The sequence below is a fragment of the Homarus americanus genome, unplaced genomic scaffold, assembly GCF_018991925.1.
Source record: "Homarus americanus isolate GMGI-L3 unplaced genomic scaffold, GMGI_Hamer_2.0 scaffold25827, whole genome shotgun sequence".
In the NCBI taxonomy this organism is placed as follows: Eukaryota; Metazoa; Arthropoda; class Malacostraca; order Decapoda; family Nephropidae; genus Homarus; species Homarus americanus.
In genome coordinates this window covers 498,817-518,154 of record NW_024738300.1, presented here as the reverse complement: position 1 = coordinate 518,154, position 19,338 = coordinate 498,817, and the positions used below count along the sequence as shown (strand labels likewise).

The 19,338-nt window shown below is 33.9% G+C and overlaps 1 protein-coding gene across 1 annotated transcript in view; it reads right to left on the bottom strand.

Annotated features, from left to right (window-relative positions):
• The window catches only part of LOC121873769 (glutamate receptor ionotropic, delta-2-like), a 112,853-nt gene that overhangs the window by 89,648 nt on the left and 3,867 nt on the right, over positions 1-19,338 (bottom strand). The window contains exons 3-4 of the mRNA XM_042377470.1: positions 18,348-18,621; positions 14,930-15,115 (exon numbers count right to left, since the gene is read on the bottom strand). Coding sequence (XP_042233404.1) covers positions 14,930-15,115; positions 18,348-18,621 — 460 coding nt within the window. The remainder of the gene's footprint in view (positions 1-14,929; positions 15,116-18,347; positions 18,622-19,338) is intronic.

The following is a 19,338-nucleotide window of genomic DNA, read 5'->3' as shown; positions in this document are numbered from 1 at the left end:
TAGTGTTATTATTTATTAAACTAACCCTAGAGTTATTATTTCTATTAAACTAACCATAGAGTTATTATTTATTAAACTAACCCTAGTGTTATTATTTATTAAACTAACCCTTAGTGTTATTATTTATTAAACTAACCATAGTGGTTATTATTTATTAAACTAACCCTAGAGTTATTATTTATTAAACTAACTATAGATATTATATTTATTAAACCAACCCCTATGTTATTATTTATTAAACTAACCCTAGTGTTATATTTCTATTAAACTCAACTATATATTATTTATTAAACTAACCCTAGTGTTATTATTTATTAAACTAACCCTAGAGTTATTATTTATTAAACTAACTATAGTAATATATTTATTAAACTAACCCTAGTTATTATTTATTAAACTAACCATAGTGTTATTATTTATTAAACTAACCCTAGAGTTATTATTTATTAAACTAACTTATAGAGTTATTATTTATTAAACTAACTATATGTTATTATTTATTAAACTAACTCCTAGTGTTATTATTTATTAAACTAACTATAGTGTTATTATTTATTAAACTAACCATAGTGTTATTATTTATTAAACTAACCCTAGAGTTATTATTTATTAAACTAACCATAGAGTTATTATTTATTAAACCAACTATAGTGTTATTATTTATTAAAACTAACCCCTAGAGTTATTATTATTTATTAAATCCAACTATAGAGTTATTATTTATTAAACTAAACTATAGTGTTATTATTTATTAAACTAACCAATGAGTTATTATTTATTAAACTAACTATATAAGTTATTATCTATTAAACTAACCTCAGAGTTATTATTTACAAACTAACTTATGAGTTATTATTTATTAAATCCAACCATAGTGTTATTATTTATTAAACTAACCCTATATATATATTTATTAAACCAACTATAGTAAGTTATTATTTATTAAACTAACTATAGTGTTATTATTTATTAAACTAACCTAGAGTTATTATTTATTAAACTAACTATGAGTTATTATTTATTAAACTAACCATAGTGTTATTATTTATTAAACTAACCTAGAGTTATTATTTATTAAACTAACCATAGAGTTATTATTTAATAAACCAACTATAGTGTTATTATTTAATAAATCCAATCCAATATATATTTACAAAACTAACTATAGTGTTATGATTATTAAACTAACCCTAGAGTTATTATTTATTAAACTAACTATAGAGTTATTATTTATTAAATCCAACTGATAGAGTTATTATTTATTAAACTAACCCTAGAGTTATTATTTATTAAACTAACCATAGTACATATTTATTAAACTAACCATAGTGTTATTATTTTAAACTAACCCTACTGTTATTATTTATTAAACTAACCCTAGTGTTATTGGCCTATTAAACTAACCATAGTGTTATTATTTATTAAATCCAACTATAGTGTTATTATTTATTAAACTCAACCATAGTGTTATTATTTATTAAACTAACCATAGTGTTATTATTTATTAAACTAACTATAGTGTTATTATTTATTAACCAACTTAGTGTAATTATTTATTAAACTAACTATAGTGTTATTATTTATTAAACTATCCCTAGTGTTATTATTTATTAAACTAACCCTAGTGTTATTATTTATTAAATCCAACCCTAGTGTTTATTATTTATTAAACTAACCCTTAGAGTTATTATTTATTAAACTAACCATAGAGTTTTTATTTATTAAACTAACCATAGTGTTATTATATATTAAACTAACCATAGAGTTATATTATTTATTAAACTAACTATAGTGTTATTATTTATTAAACTAACCATAGCGTGTTATTATTTCTATTAAACTAACCATAGTGTTATTATTTATTAAATCAACTATAGAGTTGTCATTTATTAAAATTAACCATAGTGTTATTATTATATATTATTAAAATTAACCATAGAGTGGTTTACTTATTAAAAACAAACCCTAGAGCATATTTATTAAACTAACCATAAATGTTATTATTTAATACCCAAACTAACCATAGTGTTATTATTTATTAAACTAACCATAGTCGGTAGTATTTATTAAACTAGCCATAATTATTTATTTATTAAACTAACCCTAATTAGCAATTATTTATTTAAACTAACCATGATGTTTATTATTTATTAAACTAACCCTAGTGTTATTATTTATTAAACTAACCCTAGTGTTATTATTTATTAAACTAACCCTAGTGTTATTATTTATTAAACTAACCCTAGAGTTATTATTTATTAAACTAACCATAGAGTTTTTATTTATTAAACTAACCATAGTGTTATTATATATTAAACTAACCATAGAGTTATTATTTATTAAACTAACCATAGTGTTATTATTTATTAAACTAACCATAGTGTTATTATTTATTAAACTAACCATAGTGTTATTATTTATTAAACTAACCATAGAGTTATTATTTATTAAACTAACCATAGTGTTATTATATATTAAACTAACCATAGAGTTATTATTTATTAAAACAAACCCTAGAGTTATTATTTATTAAACTAACCATATTGTTATTATTTATTAAACTAACCCTAGAGTTATTATTTATTAAACTAACCATAGTGTTATTATTTATTAAACTAACCCTAGAGTTATTATTTATTAAACTAACCATAGTGTTATTATTTATTAAACTAACCCTAGAGTTATTATTTATTAAACTAACCATAGTGTTATTATTTATTAAACTAACCATAGAGTTATTATTTATTAAACTGACCCTAGAGTTATTACTTATTAAACTAACCATAGTGTTATTATTTATTAAACTAACCCTAGAGTTATTATTTATTAAACTAACCATAGTGTTATTATTTATTAAACTAACCATAGTGTTATTATTTATTAAACTAACCATAGTGTTATTATTTATTAAACTAACCCTAGTGTTATTATTTATTAAACTAACCATAGTGTTATTATTTATTAAACTAACCATAGAGTTATTATTTATTAAACTAAGCCTAGTGTTATTATTTATTAAACTTACCCTAGTGTTATTTATAACCATAGTGTTATTATTTATTAAACTAACCCTAGTGTTATTATTTATTAAACTAACCATAGTGTTATTATTTATTAAACTAACCATAGTGTTATTATTTATTAAACTAACCATAGTGTTATTATTTATTAAACTAACCATAGTGTTATTATTTATTAAACTAACCCTAGTGTTATTATTTATTAAACTAACCCTAGTGTTATTATTTATTAAACTAACCATAGTGTTATTATTTATTAAACTAACCATAGTGTTATTATTTATTAAACTAACCATAGTGTTATTATTTATTAAACTAACCCTAGTGTTATTATTTATTAAACTAACCCTAGTGTTATTATTTATTAAACTAACCATAGTGTTATTATTTATTAAACTAACCCTAGTGTTATTATTTATTAAACTAACCCTAGAGTTATTATTTATTAAACTAACCATAGTGTTATTATTTATTAAACTAACCATAGTGTTATTATTTATTAAACTAACCCTAGAGTTATTATTTATTAAACTAACCATAGTGTTATTATTTATTAAACTAACCCTAGTGTTATTATTTATTAAACTAACCCTAGTGTTATTATTTATTAAACTAACCCTAGAGTTATTATTTATTAAACTAACCATAGTGTTATTATTTATTAAACTAACCATAGTGTTATTATTTATTAAATTATTTATTAAACTAACCATAGAGTTATTATTTATTAAACTAACCATAGTGTTATTATTTATTAAACTAACCCTAGAGTTATTATTTATTAAACTAACCATAGTGTTATTATTTATTAAACTAACCCTAGAGTTATTATTTATTAAACTAACCATAGTTATTATTTATTAAACTAACCCTAGAGTTATTATTTATTAACTAACCCTAGTGTTATTATTTATTAAACTAACCCTAGTGTTATTATTTATTAAACTAACCCTAGAGTTATTATTTATTAAACTAACCATAGAGTTATTATTTATTAAACTAACCCTAGTGTTATTATTTATTAAACTAACCCTAGTGTTATTATTTATTAAACTAACCATAGTGTTATTATTTATTAAACTAACCCTAGTGTTATTATTTATTAAACTAACCCTAGAGTTATTATTTATTAAACTAACCATAGTGTTATTATTTATTAAACTAACCCTAGTGTTATTATTTATTAAACTAACCATAGTGTTTATTATTTATTAAACTAACCCTAGTGTTATTATTTATTAAACTAACCATAGTGTTATTATTTATTAAACTAACCCTAGTGTTATTATTTATTAAACTAACCCTAGTGTTATTATTTATTAAACTAACCATAGAGTTATTATTTATTAAACTAACCATAGAGTTATTATTTATTAAACTAACCATAGAGTTATTATTTATTAAACTAACCATAGTGTTATTATTTATTAAACTAACCATAGTGTTATTATTTATTAAACTAACCCTAGTGTTATTATTTATTACTCTAACCCTAGTGTTATTATTTATTAAACTAACCAGTGTTATTATATATTAAACTAACCATAGAGATACTATTTATTAAACTAACCCTAGAGTTATTATTTTTTTTAACTAACCCTAGTGTTATTATTTATTAAACTAACCATAGTGTTATTATTTATTAAACTAACCCTAGTGTTATTATTTATTAAACTAACCATAGAGTTATTATTTATTAAACTAACCATAGTGTTATTATTTATTAAACTAACCATAGTGTTATTATTTATTAAACTAACCATAGTGTTATTATTTATTAAACTAACCCTAGTGTTATTATTTATTAAACTAACCCTAGTGTTATTATTTATTAAACTAACCCTAGTGTTATTATTTATTAAACTAACCATAGTGTTATTATTTATTAAACTAACCATAGTTTTATTATTTATTAAACTAACCATAGTGTTATTATTTATTTAACTAACCATAGAGTTATTATTTTTTTAACTAACCATAGTGTTATTATATATTAAACTAACCATAGAGATACTATTTATTAAACTAACCCTAGAGTTATTATCTATTAAACTAACCATAGAGTTATTATTTATTAAACTAACCAGTGTTATTATTTATTAAACTTTGCTTCAATTTAACGATACAAAGCAAAACAGTAAAATTATCGAAAGCTTAAATTGTACAGGTGAATATACAAGAATAAGCAAGGTAGTAAGCAACTACCAAGCAGGGATGTACTACCGCCTGGGATGATATTGGAAGCATTATATGTTGTCTAATGGTAGATCCTGCTACCATAGGGCATCACGAAAATTGTGATAAAGTCCCAGGTTGCTGTTCTGACTTTCTGCCTCATTTACACATAATTGCAGGGTCTCAATAGTTTCTCTTGCTTTAAAAACACAACATACATCTTTCGTTTCTCACTAGTTATCTTTTTGTATTTTTCTCATAATTGATAACAGTAATAATAATAATATAAATTATTATTATTATTATTATTATTATTATTATTATTATTATTATTATTATTATTATTATTATTATTATTATTATTATTATTATTATTATTATATTTTCGCTCCCCAGGCAATGTCGGCAATTGACCTGTGTCCGGTTAGGCTAATCCCCATAAAAACAAAACAAAAACGCGTATCATCATTGGGTATGACTTTGCCTGGGAGATTGGTATCCCCGCATCCCCTGAGCAACGCTCTTGTGCATTATGCAGAAGACCCGACAGCCGCACCCTTATCCACTACCTCCTAAGATGTCCCCACACACAACGTTTCCTTGAGGCCTGCTGGACCACCACTCCACGACCCCCTGACGGAGACACGATGATCCTCCCCATACTGGCCAGATATTATGTAAATAACATTGATTATGTGTTAAAGGAATATCCTTCCTTCCTTAGGCTTTAGTAAGCCCCTTTATAATATTTATAGTGTATATACTTGTCACACTTGCCAGATGCTTCTGGTGTCATTGTACAGGGTACCTAGTGACAGCACTAGAGTCCCGCTTCCTCTATCAAGGAATAAACAATTGAAATTGAAATTGAATTGAACAAAAATAAACAAAAAACATCCGTTAAAAACAAAGTAATGAAGTGAAGGAGTCGTGAGTGCCTAGTACTAGGTGGGTGAGGATCGACTCTGCTGTGACCCATTTCATGTTGTCGGGGCAAGTGGTGAGGATGGTGAAGTTTGCCTTATTTTTAGGGTGATTGGATGTGTGTTAAACATTTCTCCAGATTCGTGGTACTAGCACCATTGCAGAACAAGTCTGAAGAGGCAGTGGCTCATGCATTAGTTACTCATCTTATTTGCCCTTTCTCAATTACAAAGGTGATTCTCTCAGATAAAAGGGCCGAATTTAAGACTCAACTCTTAGCAGAGCTTTACCAACAATATGGTATCTCACAAACTTTCACAGCGGCCATCCATCCATCTTCAAATGGGCTGGTCGAATGTATAAATCGTATAATACTAGAGGTTCTCCGACATGTGATAAATCTAATGCACAGTTCTTGGGAGGACTGGCTTCCATAAGTAGCAGCATCCACCAATTGATATCTCAATAGCTTTACAGGGAAATCGCCTTAATACGTAATGCAAACGCTTGCCAGATGATCAACTAACGGGAACTCCACAATTTGTGTACAGCATGGATGACTATGTAAATATGCATATTATTATTTTCACAAGCATCCCTGGAAAAGTACGAAAACATTTATCAGCTTCACGAGCTGAAATGATCTGCAACCAACATAGAAACGCTAAGTCTGTAACTCTAGAAATAGCTGGTACTGTAATGATTAAAGTGCCCGAAAGCATATCAAAACGTTCGTCTTAATTCACAGGGCCATACCTGATACTTTAACTGTTTTTCAACAAAACACAACAATAAACAATATGTATCGTCAAGAACTACGATCAGCAAGCAAGAAAAGTTAATTATCCTCGCCCCTTTCACGCATAGCTTGGATATCATTATTACTATTGGCATGGAGCACTCAGCAGCTGCATCCCCAGAAGATGTCATCAAGCAGGGAGCTTTAGTTGCCCCAGTGGGTAAATTACTTGTGGTGGAAGATGTACTGTATATATATATATATATATATATATATATATATATATATATATATATATATATATATATATATATATATATATATATATATATATATATATCAACGACCTCACCAGCCAGGACTCGAACCCTCGACCTACTGGGTGGGACTAGGGAACGCTACCGACCAACCCACAAGGACACTAAAAGCAGTCCTAGACTCTGTTATATTTCACACAAAGCCTGTTCATCGAGCTGATGGCGCCGTGAACCTCACTGCCCGTGCCGCGTATGTGGTTATTTATATATATATATATATATATATATATATATATATATATATATATATATATATATATATATATATATATATATATATATATATATATATATGCTGATAACTATCAGCTTTATGTAACGTCACTCTTTACAAAGGTCCCAGTTGATGATTTACTAGAGTTCCTCATAGATTCCCTGGATAACATTTCACTGCCCGTCTCGAAAGACGACTTCATCGAACTCATCAAACTATGTATTAAGGATTGCAAATTCGAATTCAATGGGGAATATTATGCTCAAAAATTTGGTATGGCAATGGGTAATCCACTCTCACCTGTATTAAGCAACCTATATATGGAATTCTTTGAAAAGAAACTATTAAGTAATATTTTACCACCCTCAGCAGTCTGGTTTAGATATGTTGATGATGTATTATGTCTCTGGCCATGTAATGAGGACCTAAAAGCTTTCCTGCCACAACTTAACAACTTAGCCCCCTCGATCAAATTCACTGTGGAATTAGAGCAAGACTGTAAATTGCCATTCCTAGACTGTCTGATACACAGAATAGGTAACACTTTTAAGTTCAGTATTTATAGAAAACCAACTAATGTGTGTTCATACATTCATTATTATTCTGCCCACCATAATAAAGTCAAACAGTCAGTATTTTCAACAATGTTTTTACGTGCCTTGAGAATTTGCAGTCCGGAATTCATCGATGAGGAATACAAATATATATATAATATTGGCTCAAACCTTAAATACCCTAGATCTTTCATAGACAAATGCTTAAACATTACTAAGAAAACTTTTTATAGAACTGACCCCAAGCCCACCCATGACCATAAGAATATCTTAATATTACCATTTCACAAAAATTTCTCACACATTCCTGCACAGCTAAAAACCTGGAACGTCAATGTGGCATTTAAAAACTCATGCACTGTTAAACAAATGTTAATCAAGAACTCCCCCAACAACACAATTGGTTGCATTTATAAAGTTCCTTGCAAGGAATGTAATATGTTTTACTTAGGCCAGACAGGTAAAGATCTTGCAACTAGAATTAAACAACACAAATACAGTGTTAGGACAGGCCAGGAATCCAATGCTCTGTTTGTTCATTTGAGGGATAACAAGCATTGCATTGACTGGGATAATGCCTCCTCAATATTACCATGTAATTCAATTGATAGTAGGAACATCATAGAATCTAGTCTTATTAAACATACCGAAGCATTCAACATGAATTTGAGTAACGGCATGTACAAGCTGGACAATTTTGTAATTAAGAAGATTTGTGATCAGGTGAGAAGGCCGGGTCACTTGACCATCTGACCTGACCACCAACCGTTGTGTGCTATTTAAAGATTAGTAGGGTCATTACCTAATACCTGACCATTGTGGACCTGGTCTCACCCTCCTCTGTATATATACACCTTGATTTGTATTACTCTCTCTAGTCTGTACTCACCCCTGAAGATGTGAATTACACGAAAGCGCTTGGGAACTTCGTGTTTTCTTCTTTCCTTGTGGTTATCAGCATATATATATATATATATATATATATATATATATATATATATATATATATATATATATATATATATATATATATATATATATATATATATATATATATATATATATATATATATATAGGAAGCGCGGTTTTTGTTTACATTAAGTCGCTCAGACACGTGTCACTCTGACAGCTACTACTTTGTTTCTGTCAGTTACCACATTTTTTTTTTATTGGGGCACTCCCCTACATCCTTGTGTATGGTGAAGCGCAGAAACGTTTACAGCGCCCAACAGGGAAGCATGCTAAGTTCATGCTTGCCTTTTTGTCTCATGAGCTAAGGGAGTAGAAGCCTGAAGAGTCAGTGATTTATGTCATCAAGTTATTGGAAGCTCCAACAACTCCCTTAATACGAATTCGCAACTTTCGACTTACAACAGGTACCTACTTTACTGCTAGGTGAACAGGGACTAATGGGGGCTACGAAGTATGTCCAAACAACTTCCACCGGCCCGGGAATCGAACCCGAGTTACCACAATGAGCATGGGTGTGTGAGGGTGTTTTTCGTTTTTGTTTTTATGTGTTGAAAGACCGTGAACTTGTCAGAAAGATATAAAAAGACTCTTAAAAAGATTGAACTAATGAAAGAACAATAGGAAAAGTTGTTTAGGGCAGTGAAGAAATAACGAGTGTTATTACCAGCAAACTCGTCTCAATCTCTACCACCTCCCGCAAGCAGGGATGCAGGCGTGCCTGTGGCCTCATTAATCCCGAAGATAATTTCAAATGCAAAGAAAAGAAGAAAATTGTTCAGTGTCACCGTGGTAGAGGAATCAGACATAGCTATTACTCCCACAAGCAGTAAGTGTTTCTTGATGAGTAAACATGATTATGTAGAAACAATAACAAACACGGTGTCTTGTAAGGAATGTGGAAGTAATTTAGTAGTTGCCTACAAAGAAAGTGACTTGGACACCCGTGTATACATTACATATAGTAGGCGTGGGGGGCCAACATACATAAATATTTCCAATGTGCACATGTGTCACATATCACCACTTATCAAATTCACCACACATCATACCTATTATTCGTACTAATAACTTCACAGTGGTGTACATAATTGCTGGTAAAACTTCAATGCCCATTTTCTCAAAACTTAAGATTTTGTTCGATATTGTTGTGCTTTTTTTATATAATACTCACATTTTTCAGACATTTAGTCTGTAATTTTTTGTCATATGTTGATTCGTTGAATCTTTTTTTTTTTTGAGTAGGGAAATCAAATTTAAAAGACGGAATTTATTTATTTACCAATATTTTCCAGGAACTAACCAGACCCAAAACTGGTGAACAATAATTTTACCACTAGGCCATAAAGATTATACATAAAAAAACTCAAACCATAGTTCCTTATAGTTGCCGAATTTAGCATTTTTAATATTGATCCAAATTCATGCATTTTGAGGTTTATAATATTTTCCTCTACTTTTTTCATATACATGATTGAAAATTTCTCCAGAAAAGTTTCAAGTTATACTCTATGTACACAAACAAAAAACACTCATTGCACAATTTTGAGGTGAAACTCACTTGCATCCTCAAACCATAGTAAGAGAGTGAGGTCACAACCGATAAGAACATAAGAACATAAATATAGAGGAAACTGCAGTGGGCCTATTGGCCCATACTGGGCAGTCCCGTTTCACCCAACCCCTATTGCTCATATAAGAATCCAACCTATGTTTGAAGCTATTCAGCGTATTCGAGTTAATGATGATATTTGGTAACTTGTTCCATTCATCCACTACTCTGTTTCCAAACCAGTGTTTACCTATTTCACGCCTAAATCTAAATTTATCTAATTTAAAACCATTGTTACGAGTTCGCTCCTGCTTGGATAGTTTGAGTACCTTTGTAATGTCCCCTTTGTTTAGCCCTGCCTTCCACTTATACACCTCTATCAGGTCGCCCCTCGCTCTACGTCTCTCGAGAGAGTGCAAATTAAGATGCTTTAGCCTGTCTCTATACTCAAGGTTCCTAATGCCAGGGATTAGTCATGTCATTCTCCTCTGAATTCCTTCCAAGGATTCTATATCCATTCTGTAATACGGTGACCAGAACTGAACTGCATAGTCCAGGTGTGGTCTCACAAGAGCAAGATACAGTTTTAGGATGACCTCGCTAGTCTTGTAACTAACACTCCTTTGTATGAACCCAAGTACTTTATTAGCCTTGTTACGAACAAAAACACATTGTTACTTGGTTTTAGGTTCCTACTTATCATTACTCCTAAATCTCTCTCGCAGTCGGATTTCTCTTTGGCATCGTTGTTCATCTGGTATCTGGTTTCCCTATTTACATCTCCTATACTGAGTACTTTACATTTGTTGACGTTGAATTTCATCTGCCATTTTTCAGACCATTCGAAAAATTTGTTTAGATTTTCCTGTAGTTTTGCCGAGTCCTCGTCAAATTTAATAACACGTCCTATTTTAGTGTCATCAGCAAATTTACTTATGTTGCTGTCTATGCCGATATCTATGTCGTTTATGTATATAATAAATAATAATGGTCCAAGTAGTGAGCCTTGGGGAACTCCACTTGTGACGTTGCTCCAATGGGACTTAGTGCCGTTAATGCTCACTCGCTGTTTCCTGTCCTGTAACCACGCCCTAATCCATTTAAGGATGTCACCTTTGATGCCATGTGCTTCTACCTTTCTAATTAGTCTTTCGTGGGGGACTCTGTCGAAGGCTTTGCTAAAGTCGAGATATACCACATCATAATTGTGCCCCTCGTCCACCGATTCGAAAACTGATGAAAAGAATGTGAATAGATTAGTTAGGCAAGAACGTCCGCTTGTGAAGCCATGCTGGGAATCATTGATCAATAAGTGCTTCTCCAGGACATGTTAAGCAACTTTGCTAAGGGCATACTAAGCTCTTCCTTACATTCCTTTAATACTCTGGCAAATATCCCATCGGGACCAGGTGACTTATTAGGATTTAGTTTGTCTATTTGCTTACTAACATCGTTACTAGTCACTACTATCTCACTTAATTTGTTTTCTTCACTATCTCTGAATAGAGTCGGTGCCTTGGGTATCATGTTTAAATTTTCTGTGGTGAAAACTGTTGAAAAATATTTATTCAAATTATTGCTCAATTCTCTGTCGTTTTCAGTGAGCTCGCCGGTGTCTGACCGTATTGGTCCAATCTTTTCTCGTGTTTTAGTTTGATACATTTGGTAGAATCCTTTGGGGTTTGTCTTCGCCTCCCTTGCTATCCTTACCTCATTATTCCTCTTTGCTTTCCTTATCTCGGTTTTAACCCTACTCGCCAATACCCTATAATAGTCCCGGAGGTGAGTTTCGCCACAATTTATCCTTCCTTTGGCCAATGATGTTCTTTAAATAATTATTTATCCATTTAGGGTCATTGTTGTCTGATCTGAGTTTTTTGTATGGTTTGTTCTGCCTTTGTGCATTAAGTAACTCACTATTTAAATTGTCGTGGAACTCGGCAATCTCAGATCTCGTTATCAGGTCGGTGTCATCTGACAGGTTCACGGCCAAGCGCGACACCCCCTCTCTCAGCTGCCTCTTTAAACTGTCAAGGTTCGCCCTTCTGAAATCTGGTACTTTAGTGGAATTTTCCTTACGTCTGCCCTGAAAATCTAACTGGAATCTAATTTCTTTGTGATCGCTGTTTGCAAATTCGTTCCCTACCTCGACCCTGCTAATGAGGTTTTCTCTGTTTGACAGAACTAAATCGAGTATATTATTACCCCGTGTGGGTTCGGTTATATGTTGACTTAGAAAACAGTCCTGGATAGTCTCGAGAAAATCCTCTGATTCTGAGTTACCTGTAAGGTCAGTCCAATCTATTTGGCCAAGGTTAAAGTCGCCTACTATACAGACTTTGTTGTGTATGGAAGCCCTGCGCATTTCATCCCAGATAAGTTGCTCTTTGACTCTATCAAGATTGGGAGGTCTATATATTACTCCTGTGATTAATTTTTCTCTACCGTCGATTAATTCTATCCAAATTGTTTCTGTATTCCGCTCAGTTTTTATCTCCTTATTTATTTCACACTTCAGATTATCCCTAACATAGATTGCTACTCCGCCTCCTTTCCTAGTCTGCCTATCGGTATGGAACAGTTTGTAACCCGCAATTTGGTATTCGACTGGTAACTCACGTGTGTCTAGGTTGATCCATGTTTCAGTGAATGCAATTATATCGATTTTTTCGGTACATACCAAGGCCCTAATATCATCCATTTTGTTTCTCATACTTCTGCTGTTCGCGTAGTATACATTTAAGTTAGTCGTGTTCTGAGTCCTCCCCTTACCGCGTTTAGTTTTAAACTCCCTGTCTAATTTAGTTTTGTCATCATTCCTAACACTATTTCCCTGTAATCTTTAACTTTGTTTACCCGCTCCCACTGCAGTCTCCTCCACCCCCGTGCTCATATGTTCTCCTAGCAGTTTAAAGACTTCGAAATCTTTTGAACTGCCCCCTCTAGAGCCCCAGCCAGGGTTGCTACTCCATCCCTAGCATAAAGGTCCCTTCTGCCATAGAAGTTGTCCCAGTTGTCAATGAATAGGACTGATATTGACTTGCAATATCTGTCAAGACGGTCGTTGACACCAACCGCCCTTGACAACCATTCACTGCCAACTCTCCTTCTAGGCAGGACACGGCATATGGTAGGGATCCCTCCCTTAGTCCTAATACGATCTATAGCTGCCTTGAACTTATCAAGAAGCTCCTCGCTCCTACACCGGCCAATATCATTGACTCCTGCACTGAGGCAGATAATGGGTTTGTTCCCATTACCAGACAAGATATTGTCCATCCTGTCAATTATATCCCCCACCCCAGCTCCTGGCAAACACACCCTCATCCTATTTTTGTTTTTACCACAAAAGGCCCTGTCCAGGTACCTTACCTGTGAGTCACCAACAATTAAAGTTTTTATACCTTCCTTGTCATCCCTGTCCCTGACTGTACTAACGTCAAATTCGTCTATCAAGGGACTGAACGGGTTGGTACGCTTAGCTGTTGTTGTCGTATCCTTGGTGTACTTCTTCACCACCAGCTTCGTCTTCCCACTACTCACAAATTTCCACTCGCTTGAGTTTTCGTCAGACACTGGCTTTACTCGTCCAGCCTCCCCTTTTAACTTCGCCAGCTCTTCTTTTAATTTCAGGTTCTCCAACGTGGCCCTCTCAATTTCTTCACTGGTCTTCTTCAATTTTTCCATGGACCACTCCAGTTTGGTCAACAAACTCTCATACCCAAGACCGCACATAGCACTGGCCATATCTGATAATTATCCCTCCGGAGCTAACCCTGCCGTGACCTTTCCCCTAGTGAGGTCAGAACACAACTGAGTGAGGTCAGAATAGGGGAGTCTACCACTGAACCCTCTGGTAGACCTGGCCTTGGTTGGAAACCTGACCCTCTCGCAGTCTTTCGACGCGGGTTGCGTCGGTAACAGGAACAGTTTTTCCATTTTAGTGAACATTGGGTAGAGAGATCCACTCCCATAATGAAACCCTAATGACGCTCCTGCCAACCCCTTTGACTAGTGGGAGGAACCTAAGTGGTTGATAGGGCCGATCCACTGTTCCTGTGTTTGTGCTTATGGGAGGGGTGTTCTCAGGGTGTGAGATACAGCTGAGCTGGAGGGGTCGCACCTGCACGGGAGTGCATAGCGACGCAATTGGCATCAAACGACTATGTTCTTCACTGAAGAGGATTCACATAATATCCCCTCAGATCTTGTCAGTGAACATAGTGTGCATAGTTTATCCCACCTAAGAGTTACAGAACTTAATTACAATAATTGTGTAACAAATTCATATCGTTTTTTCCAGACAAATAATTTTCCATCGAATATTGCAAGTTAATGAAAAAAAAATAACACCTAAATATGAAGAAGTATGTAGTTTAAAATTAGGATGGCCTTACGACCCTCCGCATTTTTTTAAAACTACTGACAGACGAAAGATCAATAGAAGTCTTCATCTTAACTCACCTGAAAGCAAGTTTGCCATTAATGTTATCAAGAAGGAAGATGAGGGCGTGGCAGGTGAGCATAGAGTCACCCCACACTGCTTGCAGGAGATGATCCATAGTTCCATGGTTTTGGGCCAACTGGGGTTGAGAAAACAGCCGCCACGCGTCCATTACCACCACACTGGTTCCGTCTGCTGCCAGTTGTCTGCGGACCAATATTCGCCAGATATATATACAGTCAGTTATACTGGTATATACAGACTGTGCTCACCCCTGAAGATGTGAATTACACGAAAGCTCTTGGGCACTTCTTGTTTTCTTGTTCCCTATGTGGCTATCAGCATATACTGTACATATATATATATGTGATTTTGTATATCAACTTCTTAGTGAAACTGACAAAGTCCAAAAAAGAAGGTTAAATGCCAAATTAAATGCTCTGTTTGACGAGAGTTACTGGACCATATTGAGTAATCCAAATTTGTTCATAAACTTATCATCTTATGATCTACAGACAAATGAGTAACTTGTTCTTGGTTTTGGTAGGAAGTTTTCTGTACTAAGTTCTTCCTTATAATGGTTTAATACTCTGGCAAATATCTCATAGGGACCTGGTGACATATTAGGCTTTAGTGTATCCATTTGTTTACTAATATCGTTACTAGTCACTACTATCTCGCATAATCTATTTTTTTCACTATCTCTGTGTATAGTCGGTGCCTCGGGTATCATGATTAAATTCTCTGTGGTGAAAACTGTTGAAAAATAACTTCAGATTATAGCACATTTCTCCGTCGCTATCAGTTAGTTCGCCGGTATATGTATACTTGTCCAATTTTGCTCTGTGTTTTAGTTTGATACATTTGAAAGAATCCCTTGGGTTTGACCACGCCTCCCTTGCTACCTTCGGTTCATTATTTCTCTTTGCATTTCTTACCTCGGTCTTAGCCCTACTAGCCAATTCTTTATAATAATATCAGAAGTAAACTACACCACGATATAAACTCCTACCTCTAGCTTTATTTTGTCCAATAATGTTCTTTAAAAAATTATTTATCCATGTGGGGTTAATGTTATTAGATCTGAGTTTTCTGTATGGTATATTTTGCCTTTGTATATTAAGTAACTCGTTATTTAAATTGTTATGGACCTCGTCAACCTCAGATCTTGTGGTCAGGTCGCCTGAAACAGTCATATTTTGTGAAGTTATTATTGTCAGGTCACCAGGTAAAGTGAGGTTGCTCTCTCTGGGTACAATGTGAGAGGTCACTTCATGTGAGGTCATGTAATTTCCTCTCCCAAACGCAATACCACTTCTCTCAGCTGCCTTTTCAACCTATCAAAGTTTGTCCTGCTGAAATCTGGGACTTTAATGGAATTTTCCTTGGGACCGACATTAAGTTTTACTTTGAATCTCACTTCTTTGCGATCACTGTTATCTAAGTCGTTTCGCACCTCGACATTGCTAATGAGGGTTTCTCTGTTTGACAGAACTAAATCTAGTATATTATTATCCCAGGTGGGTTCAGTTATATGTTGACTTAGGAAACAGTCTTAAAATATTTCAAGAAAATCCTCTGATTATGAGTTACTGGTAAGGTCGGTTCAATTTATTTGACTAAAGTTAAAGTCACCTACTATACAGACCTAGCTATGTCTGCATGACCTGCATATTTAATCCCCAATAAGTTGCTCATTAAGCCTATTGAGATCAGGAGATATATATATCCTACTCCTATGATTCATTTTCCCTACCATTGGTTAATACTATCCAAATTGTTTCTGTTTTTAGTTCAGTTTTTGTTTCCTTATTGATTCCACACTTCAGATTATCCCTTACATAGATTACTACCCCACCTTCTTTTCTATTCTGCCTATGGGGCTGGATTAATTTGTAACCTATAATTAGGCATTCGACAGGTAACTCATGTGAGTCTAAGTTTATCCATGTTTCGGTGAATGCTATTATATCGATTTTTTCGGTACATACCACAACGCCCTGATTTCATCCATTTTGTTTCTCATACTTCTACTGTTTGCATAATAGACATTTACAGGTAAGTTAGTCGTGACCTGAGTCCTCTCTTTGTTGTGTTTAGGTTTTGACTCACTGCCTAATTTAGCTCAATCATCATTCTCAGCAATGTTTCTCTGTAACGTTTCACTTTGTTTACCCGCACCCCACTACAATCTCCTCGATCCCCATGTTCACATGTTCCCCTAGCAGTTTAAAGACTTCGAAATCTTTTGAACTGCCCTCTCGAGAGAACCAGCCAGGGTTGCCACGCCATCCCTTGATAAATGTACCCCATGCCTAACATAAAGGTCTCTTCTGCCGTAAAAGTTGACCCATTTGTCAATGAATGGGAGTGATATTGACTGCCCTTTCCAACAATTCATGGCCAACTCTCCTTCTAGGCAGGACACCATACAGTATATGATAGTTATCCTGTACTTATCAAGGAGCTCCTCACTCCTACACCGGCCAATATAATTGCCGCTTGCACTGAGACAGATAATGGGTTTGTCTCCATTACCAGAAGAGATATTGTCCGTCTTGTCAAAAATATTCCCACTCCAGTTCCTGGCAAACACGCACTCATCCCAGTATTTCTATTTTTGGCACAAAAACTTCTATCTAGGTACCCTACCTGGGAATCACCCAAAATTTAGTCTTTTTACCGTCCTTGTCAGCCTTGTCCTTGACAATATTACCGTCTAATTAACCAAAGACTAAAAAAGTTAGTTCACTTAGCTGTTGTCGTTTCCTTTTTGTATTATTTCACCACCAGTTTGGTCATTCCCCTCCTCACAACCCCCCACTCTCCTGTGTTTTCGTTAATCACACACTCTTCCTGATTCATCTTGTAATCACTTCCTTCAAGTTTTCGTCCTTGACCTTCACTAACTCTGCCTTTAAAAAAGGCACAGAGCTGTTCACAATTAATACTAGCAATTGCACTAACAGTTAATCCCTGGGAGCCAAATCGGCCGTGACCTTTCCTCTAGCAAGGTCAGCACACAACTGCTCAGCGTAAGCAGCATTTATTTCTCCAATGAAAGCTGTTGTTGTCCCACCCCCATGACAATGTTTGTAAGAAGACATATCTATCCATTGTATATTTTCACCTTGTGGGCTGCTGAACATTAGGAATAAACCGTTAATTATTATTTATTATTATTATTATTATAACATATATATGAGCACCCTTTTCATAATTTAGTCCCTTCACTACATGACTTTTAACATTCTTGAACTATATAATTATATTATATCCACCATTCATCCTATGGAGTTTGACGCATATTAGCTCCACTTAACATCAAGTAATTAACATTTGTTTTGGAGGTAAAAGTATTAGATGTTGATAAAAGTGGAGGGATAATTCAACATAGCATTTAATTTGATATTCAGGCCTATTTCTCTCTTGACTCACCTGATCATCGTTGAGAACATTAAGCTTTGTGTTGTTGTATCGACCAGCACCAAGTGACACCCAGCAAGGCGCTGTTCCACCACCTGGCTCACCACCTCGCCCACCTGGTCTGTCCACCGTTCTACTACCACACCACTGTGGTACATGGGAGCTGTCATCAGCACGTCTGTTTGGTGACTGAGGCCGGCATTACTGTCCACAGTACTACCGACACACTTTCTCACCATCAACAACGCAATGAGTGTCGTCATGCGTACAGTTGTTGACATATTCGCTGAAAAAATTGAGAACACAATTATATATTCATCAAAATTCCAGGTAATAAGTAAGTTTGTGTATAAACATAAACAGGGAGGATGGAAAACTAGTGACATATCTTAATTGTAAATACCTCACAATATTGACAGAGGAGGGGACAATTGATGTGAATTCAAATTTGAATAAACAGATATAATAACTCCTTGTTTCCGTCTATGTTTTTACCATTATCCTTTTCTTTCATTAATATATATTTGTTTCCAATCGTTGTTATTGTTCTCATCTTTTCTATAGGATTATAAGAACATAAGAACGGAGGAAACTGCAGCGGGCCTATTGGCCCATACTTGGCAGCCCCATTTACACCCAACCCCTATAACCCATAATATCCACCCAACCTGTGTTTGAAGCTGCCCAGCGTGTTCGAGTTACATAAGAACATAAGAAAATATGGAGTCTGCAATAGGCCGGTTGGCCTGTGCATGGCAGCTCCTGTCGAGAGTTACTACCACTCTCTATCATCCATGAATCTATCTAGCCTCCTTTTGAAACTTTCCAGGGTTCCCGCACTTACTACAAAGTTGCTAAGCTTGTTCCACTCGTCCACCACCCTATTTGTGAACCAGTTTCTTCCTATCTCCCTCCTAAACCTAAACTTATCCAACTTGAATCCGTTGCTCCGAGTCTATCCTGCTCGGATATTATAAGAACTTTATCTATCCCCTTTATTGAT